Source organism: Euleptes europaea, chromosome 11 (genome assembly GCF_029931775.1).
Source record: "Euleptes europaea isolate rEulEur1 chromosome 11, rEulEur1.hap1, whole genome shotgun sequence".
In the NCBI taxonomy this organism is placed as follows: Eukaryota; Metazoa; Chordata; class Lepidosauria; order Squamata; family Sphaerodactylidae; genus Euleptes; species Euleptes europaea.
The window spans coordinates 1,545,195-1,561,064 of NC_079322.1; the positions used below are offsets into that span (position 1 = coordinate 1,545,195).

The 15,870-nt window shown below is 46.3% G+C and overlaps 1 protein-coding gene across 1 annotated transcript in view; it reads right to left on the minus strand.

The window, feature by feature from the left end:
- The window catches only part of FHOD3 (formin homology 2 domain containing 3), a 437,196-nt gene that overhangs the window by 112,180 nt on the left and 309,146 nt on the right, over positions 1–15,870 (minus strand). Inside the window, exons 8-10 of the mRNA XM_056857839.1 lie at positions 12,121–12,215; positions 10,287–10,430; positions 8,647–8,885 (exon numbers count right to left, since the gene is read on the minus strand). Coding sequence (XP_056713817.1) covers positions 8,647–8,885; positions 10,287–10,430; positions 12,121–12,215 — 478 coding nt within the window. The remainder of the gene's footprint in view (positions 1–8,646; positions 8,886–10,286; positions 10,431–12,120; positions 12,216–15,870) is intronic.

A 15,870-nucleotide genomic window follows, 5' to 3' on the forward strand; every position in this document is an offset into this window, starting at 1 on the left:
TACAGTATTATTTCCCACCGTTCGCAGAAGTCTTCAAGGTGGCTCACAAGTGTAGAAAATTTACAACGGAAATTCTATCAGGGTCCAGAGCTCATCTTAGCAGCAAAACCAACAAAAAGCCCCTTCTAGGACTGCACAACTAGCTCAACAGAATTACGCAGATTTTCCTTTGTGCCTGATGACCCATAGAGATGGGACAGAGCAAAAATCCCTGGCGAGGGAATTCCTTAATCTTGTTGCCACGGCTGGAAATGGCCCTGTCACATGTGACCACCCACCACTCCTTAGACCAGGATCCCCAACACAGCGGCCACCAACACCCTTTCTGGCACCTGCCAAGTTTTTCAGAAAGTAGGAGGTGCCCGGTGGGTCTTTTGCCTCAGCAGGGCTTCTGATTGGCCGCTGGAGATCTGATCGGCTGTGCAGATTTATAAAAGGTTGCTTTGGTAGCAGCTGCCACCGCACAGAAGGATCCTCACTACGTGACTGAAGGTAAACTATGCATGTGCAAGAAAATATTTTTTAAATATGTTTATTTTAAAATGCATCCTGTTACACAGCGCTTCTGCCTGAAATGTTTAAGAGTTACCCTTTGGGGAGGGGCCGTGGCTCAATGGCAGAGCATCTGCTTGGCATGCTGAAGGTCCCAGGTTCAATCCCCACCATCTCCAGTTAAATGGACTAGGCAGGTAGGTGATGTGAAAGACCCCTGCCTGCGACCCTGGAGAGCCGCTGCTGGTCTGAGTAGACATGACTGACTTTGATGGACCAAGGGGGGGAGGGGTCTGATTCAGTATAAGGCAGCTTCCTGGGTACTCTTAGAGTTATGCACGGCCTCACTCCCTGACATTTTTTGGTTGTCTCTGGCGGCAGCCATTGTGTGTTTGCTCCCACCACCCTGTGTCAGAATTCCAAAGGCGCCCACAGGCTCAAAAAGGTTAGGGACCTCAGCCTTAGATGGTGAGGGAAACAAAGAACAGAGAAAGGTTTTAAAGAGTGCCTGAGCCACTTTTACTGCTCATGAAACTTTTGGAATGTTTAGTTCTTGGTTTTTTTTTTTAGGTTTTCAATGCCATGAGAACTTTTCACAATAAACAAACTTTCATTCTGTACCTGAAATTGTTCATACTACACTCTTCCTACCCCTTCCAGTGCTGGTTCACACTTACCAGCTCCCCCTCCTCCCCATAATTGGGGTTCTTTTGCTCTCTGTGTAGAAGACATGCAATAAGGCATTCTGGAAGCCTGAAATTCAAATGGTAGCGATTCTACAAACGTTTTAATAGATTTGGGGTCAATGGTTGGAGGTAGAAGAGGTGAACGGGGCTACATTTTAGCCTGGGGGGAGGGATAACTCTGCATGGCTTTCATGTCTCCCATGGTCAGCTAGTGTTTATCAGTATGCTGGTATCATACTGTCCTTGTACAAATCTGTGGTGAGACCACACTTGGAATACTGTGTACAGTTCTGGTCACAACACCCAAAAAAGGATATTACAGAGCTTGAGAAGGTGCAGAAAAGAGCAACCAAAATGATCAGGAGACTAGAGCAACTGCCCTATGAGGAGCGGTTAAAATGCTTAGGGCTGTTTAGCTTGGAAAGAGGGCGGCTGAGCGGAGACATGATAGAGGTCTATAAAATTATGCATGGTATGGAGAGAGTGGACAGGGAGGAGTTTTTCTCTCTCTCCCATAATACTAGAAAACACGGGGTCATCTGCTGAAGCTGGAGGGTGAGAGATTCAAAACAGATAATGTAATGCCTGGAATTATTATTATTTTTTGATAATATGCTTTTGTGTTCATTCTGCATACTTGCTTTTATGAAAAGGCTAGGCCTAAAATATAAGAGCTGGTTTGAAATACTATGCATTCATGTGCACACACACATGAGGGCTTTGGGAAGCTGGCACCCAGGAGCCATGAGTCAGTAAGTCAGGCTGTCTGTGTCTGGTACAGCCTTCCACCAAGACACGGCCCAGAATTACTTATGGCCTAAAGAATGTTAAGTTTCGGTTCCCTGTCCCAGATCATGTAACCAGCTAAGTGCCCGCCTCAACCCCCACTGATAGGCCTATGCTAATCCAAAGGTGTCCATTATTGGATCTTTCTATGTCTATGCTCTGTATTGCGTGTATTGTACCACCCCTGACCAGAGGTTATAGATGCCGTGGCAATCCTTTGTTTGAGTGTGAAGACTGTCCGGTGCATTTGGGCAGTTTTATCCGGTATGTATATTAGGCCTAATAAACAACTGCTTTGAACTATCAACCTCTTCCTGTTTTATGGTAATTGGGACTTAACACCATGATTCAGGCACAACAATAAAAGGAAGTATTTTTTCACACACCAGGCTAGCCTGATCTCGTCAGATCTCAGAAGCTAAGCAGGGTCGGCCCTGGTTAGTATTTGGATGGGAGACCACCAAGGAAGTCCAGGGTTGCTGTGCAGAGGAAGGCACTGGCAAACCACCTCTACTAGTCTCTTGCCATGAAAACCCCAAAAGGGGTCGCCATAAGTCGGCTGCAACTTGACGGCACTTTACACACACACATAGTTAAATTGTGAAACTCCCTGCCCCAAAATGTGGTGATGGCTGCCAACTTGGAAAGCTTTAAGAGGGGAGTGGACATGCTCATGGAGGAAAGGGGTATTCATGGCTACTAGTTAACATGGATACTAGTCATGATGCCTATTCTCTCCAGGATCAGAGGATCACGCCTATTATCTTAGGTGGTGCGGTGGAACTCAGGCAGAATAAATTCTGCTGTTGCAGTCATCTTGTTTGGGGCTTCCTAGAGGCCCCTGGTTGGCCACTGTGTGTGAACAGACTGCTGGACTTGATGGGCCTGGGTCTGATCCCGCAGGGCTTTTCTTATGTTCTTATGTTTTCGGGGAAAAGCCAAAATAGCCTCCTGCCATCTACTTTTCGGTGTGCAAAGATATTTTGGAGTGGGTGAGAAAGTCACACAGGCAGCTCCTCGCTTGCATTCTGGAGACAGTCCCTGGAGGGACGTGGGCTGCGTAACAATTCTGGACGGTTCAGCTTGGTCTGCGCAGCACTGTGTCACTGACCAGTATTTTAGCCAGACTGGACTAATCCCCGTGTGCATGTGTTTCATTGCATTATATCTAATAACCTGAGAGCCAGTAGCTGTCACAGGTACCACATCTAGGTTACTGTCGCAGCCATAGTAACTGCACCCTGAACCTCAGCTAAAAATGTTATGGAAAGCAGTAGATTTTCCAGCCTTTTCAGAAATCTTGATGGCGTGCATCCAACTGTACTCTCCAAGTATATGGAATGCAATCCGAGCAGACATCTTTCTTTGGTTATAGCTAAGGTGTCATAGTGACGGGGAAAAAAATTACAGAGGCATTAGGCAAGAAGACCCTTATCCTCTTTTTCCACCCTGAGAGCCTCCTCCAACCTGGGTAATTTGCAGACCTGCAAAGGAAAGTCGCCAGCGCAGGGCATCTTTCCCAGTCTTCATTTTTTTCTTATTGCACAAATTGCTTTCCCCCCCCCCTCCCGCCCCCTACACACACATCTGAGTTTGGATCACTGGCGAATGGTGCCAGATACTACCTGGACAAGTTAAAAGAATTCCAGAGTCTTCTCTCACCAAATGTTGAAATCAAATTAAAAAATAATAATAATAATGTGAACTCAAAGATCCGGGTTTGCTATAAATATTTGGTCTTGCTTGGGTGAATTTTGACACAGGTCGGCAACACCTTGGCATACACTTTAAACCATGAAGCGTTAACTCTTAAGCTTTTATTATCGGATTCTTAAGCTTTTATTATCGGATACAATAGATAATTTAACTGACAGAGTTGCCAGATTTGCTTGGCTAGCAATTAAAATAAGGCAGAGCTGGACTAAATCTATGCAACAGCTGAGGAAGCAGAGGGGATCTTTACTGTCCGGAACCATTTAGACTGGTTTTATAGTAATCTTATGAATATATATGAATGGGTTATTTTTTGTCATTTTAAGTATTGTAATTTTACACACTTTGTCTACATGCTTTACTATTCTGTAATTCTGTTTTATTTGATGATCTATGACTGTAAATAAATACATAGATTGATAACAATATTAGCACACGGGCCCACATTCATTTCTTGTCCCATGGGCCTCTATGTTGCTTTCCTTTCTCTCTCTTAATTTGTCCCCTTGGGGGTATAAAACATGTAAGCAGTTTTCCCTTACCTTGTGCTACTTCATCTACTATGAACGCTCCTACAATAAATGGGCCGATAGTTTTGTGCGATGGCCTTTCAACATTGTGTGTGTGTGTGCGCATTTAATGGCACGAGGGTGTGTGTGTTAGGGTCCAATTAAAAGGAGGCGGAGGAATGAATTCAAAATGTGGATCTAAAATGTACCCAACATTAACCGCAGCTAAGGCCAATGGCTTGGATGGCCCAGGCTAGCCTGATCTTGTCAGATCTCAGAAGCGAAGCAGGGTTGGCCCTGGTTAGGGCTTGGATGGGAGACCATTGAGGAAGTCCAGGGCCGTTACGCAGAGGCAGGCAAGGGCAAACCACCTCTGAATGTCCCCTGCCTTGAAAACCCTACGGGGTCACCAGAAGTCAGCTGCCACTTGACAGCACTTTCCACCACCCTTTTTAAAGCCCTGACCTGCAGTGCATGGCCCAGGCTGGCCCAAATCTTCTCAGATCTCAGAAGCCAAGCAGAATTGGCCCTAAGTTAGTACTTGGTTGGGAGACCACTAAGGAAGCCCAGAGTTACTAGGCAGAGGCAGCAATGGCGAGCCACCTCTCAACATCTCTGGCCTTGAAAACCCTACGACATTACCATTAATCATTTGTGACCTGAAGGCCCTTCCAACCAAGATAAGGAGGTGTTAACCATTTAACCTGCCATTCCACAAATTTTGAGTTGAAGGAAGAATTGCATTAGTAAGGTGTGAAAGGCCCCAGAGGTGTCACTGCAGACTCAAAATGCCATTTTTATAGCAGAAGGTACATAAACCCAAAAGGAATTCCATGTTTTTGTAGCCAATAAATAAGTTTAATTTTAATTTTTGTAAAATATTTAATGAATTCTACCAAATTCTGATTGGAATTGGTTGAAGACACCAACTTTGGCATGTTCAGTAAGAGGGGAATTGGGGGGGGGGGGAGGAACCAGAGCTCAAGCGTGACCTTCAATGGGGTCAGTGATTATGACAAACAAAGGTATATTTCTTTGTAACATCTGAACACAGCCTTACGAAGGGCTGTGTTTGCTATGATGGGTGGTGGGAAGTGCTGTTGAGTCACAGCAAACTTATGGAAACCCCATAGAGTTTTCAAAGCAAGAGACATTCAGAAGTGGTTTCCCATTGTCTGCCTCTCTGTTGCTTCCCTGGAGTTCCCTGGTGGCCTCCCATCCAAATACTCACCAGGGACAACTTTCATAAAGGCCTGCCTCTTTGAAACACGCTGGTTGGTTTTTTTTTTTTTTAGCCCATTTGTGGCTCTGTCAGGCCCCAAAACCTTACCTCTCCTCCAAAAATACATAATCAGAAGTGAAAGGAAAATTTCTTAATACTTGGAATTCGGTCTAAACTACCTAATCCTGCAGTGGATTCTGAAAGCCCTCATTCCGAGAGATGAGCTCTGTTCAGCTTTACATACTCTTATACCCACATGGTGACCGTGGGTGCCAAGGCATCTGTCCACACCTTTCCTGGTGCCCGCCAAGTATTTTTAGAAGTGGACATGTCCCGGTGGGGCTTTGCCCAGCAAGGCTCCTGATTGGCCACTGGAGATTTGATTGGCTGGGCAGATTTTTAAAAAGCTTGCTTTGGCAGCAGCAGCCACCACAGGTCAAGGGTCTTCACTGTGGGGCTGAAGGGAAGCTGTGGCTGTGCCCACCAAGGTGGTGTCAGAATTCCAGTGGTGCCCGCTGGCTCAAAAAGACTGGGGACCCCTGGGCTCAATAAATAGGCCTTCCTTATTTCTCTCATTTTCAGGAATCAGCCGTGGAACTCCCAAACATACTGTAAGTAACTTTGTATGTCTGTGTGGATGTGTGTGTGAGGGGGTGAATTCACAGAGGCTATTTTTGCATGGTCAACTTCGATGCTCGCTCAAAGCTCTTTTTAAAAATGTGACTTTAAAAATGCCTTTTCATGGTCCCGAAGCAAAAGGAGAAGTTCCACTCCCCCCCCCCGCACTTGCCTGTTCCTTTGTTCCTGTTTGCATAGCAATTAGCATATGCATAGCTAACGCACCACTGTTGTTTTGCATTGTTCCTTGAGGGTGATTCTTCACGGCAAACACCAAAGGTTGTATTAAATGGCCTCTTTAGTAATGCGAAGCAGGTAAGTGCCGGCTTTGCAGTCACTTCCGGAATGACAGTTCAGCATGCAAAATTCAAAAAAATATGCGGGGCAATTCAGCCTGGAACGCGCTGCTAATTACCATGCAAAAATGGCCAGAGTGTCCATTAAAATCAGAGTAAGGAAGGCACAAGTTATGCTGTTGAGAATCAGGGCCACCACAGCCCCCCCCCCCAACGTCCCCTCTGGGTCTCCACCCCTCTTGCAGCTGTCCAGCCCCCTCCCCCCCCAATCAGGGCATACACAAGACTCCTGATTAGCACTGCTTTGCTGCTACTCGGCCCCCTGAGGAATGGAAAATTTGAGGCAGGCCAAGGGGGAAACTTGAGGGAGAGGCAAAAGTGTTACAGGGCCCCCGCCACATGCATGCCTCTCGGTCTCACCATTTCAGATGCAACAGTAAAGAAGAGTGCCTCCAAGCATGGGTGGATTGCTTTATCCTGACCACACAGTAAATGCAGACGATCCCCGAGCAGACACAATTAAGTGGAGAGAGGAAGGCATTACAGTAGCATCCTGCATAGCTGGAACACAGGTTTGGAACCATCCCCACAAGAAGCGCACTCTTTTTTACCCCCCCCCACCTCACAACAGTTCTGATCACAGAGAGATGCCCTGATCTTCCCTGTGTTTTAATAGGCAATGTATGGTGTACAAAGAAGAAGAGGACCTTGCAGTGGGAAGCAAGCGAGTAGTCAGTGATGCCAGAACCTCCTCACCTGTTGAGTGTCTTTCCTTGTCTGTCTCCAGATTGCGACTCTTAGGGCAATCTCCTTCTCTGATATTCCACTCTCACTCTCTCTCTCTCTCTCTTGTTGCTTCCTGAATAAACCTTTATCTACGCTTTAATCAGGTTGTGCACCTTTGCTGTGTCAACCTGAGTTTCCTTCCGCCAACCCCAGCACAGGTGGAATGCACGAGAGACCCCCTATCCAGCTGGGTGACCTTGGGCTAGTCATGCTCTCTCAGCCCCACCTACCTCACAGGTGTCTATTGTGGGGAGGGAAGGGAAGGTGATTGTAAGCCGGTATGAGTCTCCCTGAAGTGGTAGAGAAAACCGGCATATGAAAACCAGCTCTTCTTCTTCATCATCATCCATTCCTGAGACACGCATCAGAAAGGAATGGGATGGATGACCTCTGCCTTTGATGGCCTCTCACTCTTGTTGAATCCAGAGAAGGTGGGGACCAGATGGAGAGAAGAAAAGGGGGAAAGACAGGGAGAGAGATTAAAAAGAAAACAGGGAAGAGCACAAAGGGGGAAGCAGGAGAGAAACATGACTTTGGCAGAGGAGGGATACGAAAGGTAAGGAGTCAGGGAGGCTGACAGGGCACGAACATGGGAAGCAGCTTTGGGCACCCATTTCTAGAGGGAGCAAAGGAGCGGACAGTTAGAGCAGACCATGAAAAGGAGAGTTTGCAGGAAGCGGGAAAGTCAACTCCCTGGGAGAGTCATTGGCATACCAGCCTGCTGTTGTTGCTTCCAGCAAAAACTCCAGAAAGTATTTAAAACTCGGATGGAAACATACCTTACTCTGGGCTTCTGTGCCCTGTGGCTTCTCCCAGCTCGGCTGCCTGGTTCCACCTCTTATCAGCACACAGGTCTGTGCCACCAACAGAAGCCAACAGACATGCTCTCCACCATCCCAGCCTGCCCTGAGCCCAAACTACTGCAAGGGTGTGCCCCCCCCCCCCTGCATTTTTAGTACAGGAGTGCACTGAAAGGAAGCTCCACTGGGACCTGGGATGGATACCTGGGAAATGCAGAATGGGACCTCCTGGATTCCCAGGCCCCTGGAGCAACCCAGGCCCCTGGAATTTTGTACCCCTCCCCCTGCTGGCCCTGGGAGGAGGAGGAGGAGGAAGAAGAGTTGGTTTTGATGTGCTGACTTTCTTTACTACTTAAGGAAGAATCAAACCAGCTTACAATTACCTTCCCTTCCCCTCCCCACAGCAGACACCCTGTGAGGTAGGTGGGGCTGAGCGAATGTGACTAGCCCAGGGTCACCCAGCTGGTTTCATGTGAAGGAATGGGGAAACCAACCCTGTTCACCAGATTAGCCTCCGCCGCTCATGTGGAGGAGTGGGGAATCAAACCCGGTTCTCCAGATCAGAGTCCACCACTCCAAACCATCTCTCTTAACCAGTACACCACGCTATCTGAACTGGGAAAGGAGAGGGGAAGGACCTGAAGTCCTGCATCATCGTCATCAACTACGAGCCAGAAACACAAAGAAAAGGCCAACTAGCCTGGCAAAGAGGGACCATTTTCTCTTTCTTGCACTCACTTCTCACTGAGCTCATCGCAGCCCTGCCCGTGACCTCGTGCGAAGGGGGGGTTCCCTTGAGTGCAGGGGCTGGCGGGCGCCGATAAAGTGCTCCTGTCCGTCTGGACGGAATGCCTCCGGCTCCTCCGCCGCTCCAGCCCCCTCCGCTCGGGACACCCCAGGCTGGCTCTTCTGCGGTCTTTCCGGCAACTGGGAGGGGGGTCCCCGTTGTCGTCGCCATCCTCGTGCCTGAGCGTCATCTGAAAAGAACACAATGTTGGCCTGTTATCAAATGCTTTCCAAATCCTTTACCGATTTGTATTTGTAGCTCGGCTCACCAGATATTTTGGAAGGCTTTTTTGTTTCATTTGGCACTCCCACAGGGATCCCATCTTCCTTACCAATGTTTTAATTGATGTTTTTATGTTTTGTTTTTGTTTTGTTTATGTTTTAACTCTGTTCTTTAATTCTCTTAATAATGTGTGTGTGGGGAAGGGGTTGATTTTAATGTTTTTAAAATGTGATTTTATCATGTATGTTTTAAACTGCTAGCTGTCTTGGGGCCCTTGTAAGAGCATGAACAGGAACAGAGGAAGCTGCCTTATACTGAATCAGACTCCCCTTGGTCCATCAAAGTCAGTACTATCTACTCAGACCAGCAGCGGCTCTCTAGGGTCTCAGGCAGGGGTCTTTCCCATCACCTACCTGCCGATTCCTTTTAACTGGAGATGCCGGGGATTGAACCTTGGACTTTCTGTATGCCAGGCAGATGCTCTAACATTAAGCCACAGCAGAAAGGCGGGAGGCAACTGTTGTAAATAAACAATAGAGCTTTCCAGCCCTGCAGGATAGTTTGGTACTTTGTGGATTGTTTGTTCCTACTGTCTCTCTAAGGCCCACTGATCTGGCATATATGGGGCAAGCGGAGAAGGATGGCACCTCCGCAACAGGATTTTATTCTCCCCTGTAGGCAGGACAAGCAACTTTCTTGCAGCCATCAGGTCCTCCCAAGGTGGTTCTTGTCAGGCAGCTGTAGAATATCAAGTTTCCAGGAAGCTCAGTGAGTTTACCCGACTGTCAGAAGGCAGAATAATTTGGCCTAAAGTTTTCTAGAGCTAAAAAAAAGTTAATTTACTATTGAAAGTAAATTAAACTTGCATACATCAACACAGGACTGTTCCTTGACATTTTATGGCATTTGGCTTGCAGAGACTGAAATGGGCATTCATTATTAAGACACCAATATCTGCTCTTCTCATACCATGCTGCTGTGGGTTACTTTGTTTATTCAATTATACATTTATATCCCACAATGCCAGCCAATAGTTCCAAACGTGACTTACAAATTTCCATTAACACAACCACAAGCCAATAAAGATATCATACCGAGGGAACATCCCAGTTCATGCCGGAATGTGAAAACAGATGGATTTTTTTAACAGTCTAAATTCTAACTTGCGTTCATTGAGGGCTGGATGAAATTTTCCTCACTTGATGTGAAACTATCAGTCTGAAAAGAGTTGTCGTCAGGAGTACATAATACACATACTCAATTGCTAGAAGGCTTTACTTTTAAAAGAAAAACCCATAAGCCAATAGAACCCAGGGCACACTCACCCCAACTTCAAAGGACACACAGAAAATGAGGTGCACAGAATTACCTCATAAATGTTGAATTGCTCTACCAAGTCCAAGTCAGCTCCTTTCTTGTTCAAGTGTCTCTGGGAAACCGCTTCAATCCCCAGCTCTTCTAGAGAGTCCACAACGTCATAGAAGGAATCCTGATCTGCCAAGCCGGCCAGTGTCTGAAAAGCAAAGAACAAAGCCCTTCAGTCCCTTTATCGTGAAAGGTATTAGATTATGGTTGACGGGTATTTGCCCGTGATGGGAAGTGCAACAGAGAGAAAAGCATGGCTGGAATCGGGAAATAATGTGACAGAGAGTTGAACAACTTCCTGGGTCTAATAGGCAACAAACACACAATCCATCAGAAGAAATGCGCTCTTAAGAATGTTGATTTCGGAGACAGTTCATGCTGAACTCTTTCCACTGACATCAAAGAGAGTTAAAAATGCTCAGCTTTGGCCGGACTGTACCTTACAGATCACTAGGGTTGCCAACCTCCTAGTGGTGGCTGGAGACCTCCCATTTTTACAACTGATCTCCAGCCGATAAGAGATCTGTTCCCCTGGAGAAAATGGCCGCTTTGGCAACTGGACTCTACGGCATTGAAGTCCCTCCCCTCCCCAAACCCCATCCTCCTCAGGCCCCACCCCCAAAATCTCCAGGAATTTCCCAACCCGGAGCTGGCAACCCTAGAGATCACTGTTTTGTATTGAAAGATTATGTGTTTGGCCAATCTCTGACAACGGGATCAGGAACTGGCTTTGTACCCTCTCTTCTAGACACAACAAGCAACAATCATGGCTAGCTGTGGAAGACAATCCTGTCCCCCTTTTAAAGATGGTTCACTGCACCACAGACACACGAACCGGTCAGAGGATTTAAAGTGTGCACCTGCAGGACAGAAAAGGAGGAAAACTAGAGAGAGATGAGTAAGTTTGATTTTTTTAAAGTGGTAAATACAGGTTTGTGATGATCCGACAGAAGGAAAAAAAAACCAGGCCCGCTGCTGCTGTACTAATCCATATTCCTTGCTCAGGATTTGGGTCATCCAGTGTGCGAATGGGACAGGAAGCACCCAGTATACCATTTGATTTGAAAGATGAGAGTTGGGAAGTAGCATGAATCCCTTTAATGGTGAAAAAGGCAGTGGTCATAAAAAGAGCCGAATATCCTGGGTCCCAGAAAATAAGAATTGTCATGCTTTCTCTTTAAAACAGTAACAGCAACAAACTCCCTGTAATGTAATAATGAATGAAATTACAAAAATAGGTGACACCAAAATATGTGTGTGTGGGGGGTTCCTTTTCACCCCATCCCTAGTTCCTCCTTCCATCCCTTCTCCCCATCTCTGTCACTGGCCTCCAAGGCCAGCCAGCTAGCTACAGAATTCCTAATGTTGACCAAAGCCAAGCAAAATGGCTGTGAGACGCACAGGTGCTGATGTGCTGTGGGCCCCATCCACAAACTACAGGGGCCACAGTGAGGCCTCGGGTAGCTCATCTGGCGCTTGTCTTTGACAAGGCCACTGTATTGTGACAGAACAAAAGCTACACACCTCCGGGCTAGTTGGATTGCTGAGGAACTCAACATGGTGACCAAAGGTTCACTCCCCAGAGAAGGGCCTCAGAGGATAATCTCAGCTGGTGGACCCCAGGGGAGGCAGGGGGCTGGTCCAAGAATACTGAGAATCATAGAAAGAATCATAGAGTTGGAAGGGATCTCTGGGGTCATCTAGTCCAACCCCCTGCACAATGCAGGAAATCCACAACTACCTTCCCCACACGCACACCTGAGAGCTGTTTTTTGTCAGCTGCCTTGCAGAAGGACATGATGTATGTATAAATATGCAAATCCCAAGTGAAAACAAACCTTGTTCACTAAAGTCATTGCATAAACTAGCAGTTCTGTATCCACCCCATCCTTTTCCTCCAGGATCTCCATGACATTGGACCATGGCTTGAGGCCTACATGGAAACAAGAACAATGAAAGAAAGTGGATCAAACGCAGTCGTCCAACATGCAAATGGGATTCAACATACAAATGGGATTCAACAGTTACATGTAAAACTAATGGTTAATTTCAGATGTGAAAAATAATCACAACAAATCACACAGCGTAGGTTTTCTTACTGATGGCAGCGAAAAGGAGCAGGATTGAACTGGTACCTGTCCAGACATCAGCATGATGAAGAGGAGGGAAGGACAGTGAGAAGACAAGCCCACCAAGGGTGTGTTACCCACCTCCCCCGGGGCCTTCTAAAATCTGGGACCAGTGCTATTGAAGACTTCAACAGGACCAACCTTTCGGTAAGTGTGAACAGAACTGTACCTTTAAACAAGGTATAGTACGGAAGATCAGGCCCTTCTGTGGTTTTCTTTGAAGTTCTAATCAGCTGTGAGATAGTGGGGCTGTTAATAAATAGAGGCAGGGGAGGGTCACTGAAAAAGGGATTGCTGAACCTGCTCCTCCACGTCATTTCCCCCATCTAAACATTAACCCCTCGCCCTATAAGCAAAGTTGTCATTTGCCCTGTGGAAGAAAACATGAAGGCATATTCCTCCCGCACTATCCGTTTTAAGCCCCCCTCTCTTTCCTTCACCAACAGTCAATGACGGGTTGGAAGAAGACTCACAACATGATGATGACGAAGGTAATGAGGAGCCATGGGCTGAGCGTTCCTCAATATTATGGGATAGGGTGGGAAAACTCACACTGGGGGGGTTGCCCTCAGTAAATACTTTTTGGTGGGCATAACAGGGTGCCCAATTCTCATTCATCAGATTTCTCTGGTCAAATTTCAGTAAGGAAGCAGGTATTCTTCTATCCCATTCTTGCTTTTTAACCATTTCCATTTTGTTTAATGGGCTTTAATATTTAAGGTGAGAAAAAATTCTTTGCGATCAAACTTTTTGTAAAAAAAAGAAGGTATTTTCTGTAAATACCAGGGGAGGGGAATTTGCGCAGATATTGCAAAGACATATGGAATAAATACAGTGGCTCTAAGAAGACATATGATTGAAAGAAATTATATCCTTGCACCAGAAATTCCTTCCTGTGGTTTGTAACAAGAGAGAAAGAGAGAGACTGGAAATAAAGAGGAAGGGTTTAAAACGACTCTGACCTCTACTCATGCCGGCTGTTAGGCAGCAGCTTTCCAACAGCTTGGCAAATTAATTACTTTAATCCCTGCTGTATGACAGAAATATGTTTTAGTTAACAGACATACTACTTGTTTTCTAACAAAGCGCTTCCTCCCATCTGAAGCTTTCTAGGATATTCTGCCTGGGACTGGCCAAGGAACGATTCCATACAGGGGGCAGCACAGGAGCTGCGAAGACGTGTGGACTATAATGCGGGAAGTATGGGCGAGGAATTTTTCCCTGTCCCACCAGGAGTATGTATACGGACTGGACGGTATAATATGAAGGAACCTGTAGAAAAACGGTTATTTGAGTAGGATTCTTGTTACTTGAGACTTGATAGATATGCTGATTCTCTCCAATTTACTCTACGCTGTCAATGTCATATTAAATCATTGTAAACCACCCTGACCTGGCTGGCCCAGGCTAGCCTGAGATTTAGGAAGCTAAGCAGGGCGGCCCCTGGTTAGTATTTGCCTGGGAGGCCAGGAAAGAGGCCCAGGGTTGCAACACAGAGGCAATGGCAATGGCAAAACCACCTCTGAATGTCACTTGCCTTGAAAACCCCATATGGGGTCACCACAAGTCATCTGTGAGTTGACAGCCCTTTTCCATCACCAACAGTAAACCACCAGGCCCAGCGAAAAAGACGTTTGGCACAGGAATGACACTTTTTAAAAAAATTTGGCTACTTTGTACAGGTTACATTTTATGGCTCTTGACCCACGAAGGGGCATCCAAAAGATGGGCAAGACAGCAGGAGGAGGTGTTCCCCACTGCCCTCAGATATGCTACTTCACAATAAGCTGCCCCTGCTTGCCACGCTCATCCACATTCCGGCAGCAAGAAGTGAAGGACTAGAGAGGCTGCCGAATGGTGACACAGGTGAAATTCTGCGAATCTGCAGATGCAACGGGATGGAAGTGTGTTGGAGCAGAACCTTAGATGAACCCACACCCCCTTCATTTGAAAGCTTCCACTACGTAGAAAGTGCTTCTGTGCTCCTATGCCAATGGAGCATGAGGTTGTCATCATATCTCACTTGTGCCTTCTATGTACATAAACTTTGATGACCCCATCATGCGCCACCTGTGCATGGGTAGTTACATCTACTAGGTTGAGGAGGACTCCAGAGCTCCTGGGATTCTCTGAATCTAGCCACATCTTGGAATGGGGAGGAGTGAGGAAACAAACCCGGTTCACCAGATTAGTGCCTTCCGCTCATATGGAGGAGTGGGGAATCAAACCTGGTTCTCCAGATCAGAGTCCACCGCTCTTGACCACTACACCACGCTGGCTCTTGTCTTCTTTCTCTCTTCCGTGATTTCAAGTTACCCAGTGCAAACAAAATCACAAACATTTCTGTGTTTCCTGGAGTTCAAACTTTACCCAAACACAGATACTGTAACTCTGCTGTAAATGAACACCCCCAAGTGTAACAGCTATGGAGATGTCAGATGGCTTCTTCATCCCCTCCCCTCCTCCCCTTCTACGTTTTCCCTTAATGAGATTGACCTATAACATGAAGCATCTCTTAACAGTAGCAATTCTCATCCACAGCTTTTTTTATAGAAAGCCCATGACCCCCTTGGTAGCTTCCGCTTCCTTCTTAAATATTCATATCCATGCCACTCTGTTTCCAAAATAAATCATGAGTAAGACACTTTGTTGCTCTGCATGCTTATGTCTTGAAGACACGACGAATGTGGGGGTCGCATCTGGATTTAAGGTAGCAGGCTAATATACAAAGCAAAGTTTACTCAGGGCCAAGATGAAGGGAGGTGGAGAAAGAAAAAGGGCAGATCCTTAGTGGCTGGTCAGAGATTACTCTGACATCTGTTAAGACCAACTGCATTAAGAAAAGCTTTATTCAACACAAGAGAAGTGTTATTTTAGTTATTTTATACAGTGCCATCAATACACAGGGAATTTTATGGATTAAAAACATGGAGGAGCTTACAATCTAAAAAGAATTAGTTATTTTGGAGTAACCTAGTATTCTATTTTTGTGCGTGTGTGTCGTCAAGTCACAGCTGACTTATGATGACCGAGTAGGGTTTTCAAGGCAAGAAACATTCAGAGGCAGTTTACCGTTGCCTGCCTCCATGCCACAACCCTGGTATTCCTTGGAGGTTGCCCATTCAAATACTAACCAGGGCTGACCCTGCTTTGCTTCTGAGATCTGAAGATATCATGCTAGCCTGGGGCTATCCAGGTCAGAGCGTTCTATAGGCACCTAAAAAGGCCAGGTGTATGAACAAGTTCAAATGTGCCTACGCATCACTTGCCAAGGCCAATGTCAAGTAACTGCTTGCACATAGAAATGAGCCACCATAGACCTAAGTAAAAAGACACCCTCCACACTGCTCCAAACACAATGTCTGCCAATGACTCTGCTATGGAGTCAGACCTCTCATTCTGCAGTAGCTCATCAAGCATTGATTGATCGCGCAACGAGAAAAATCAAAGCATGAAAGG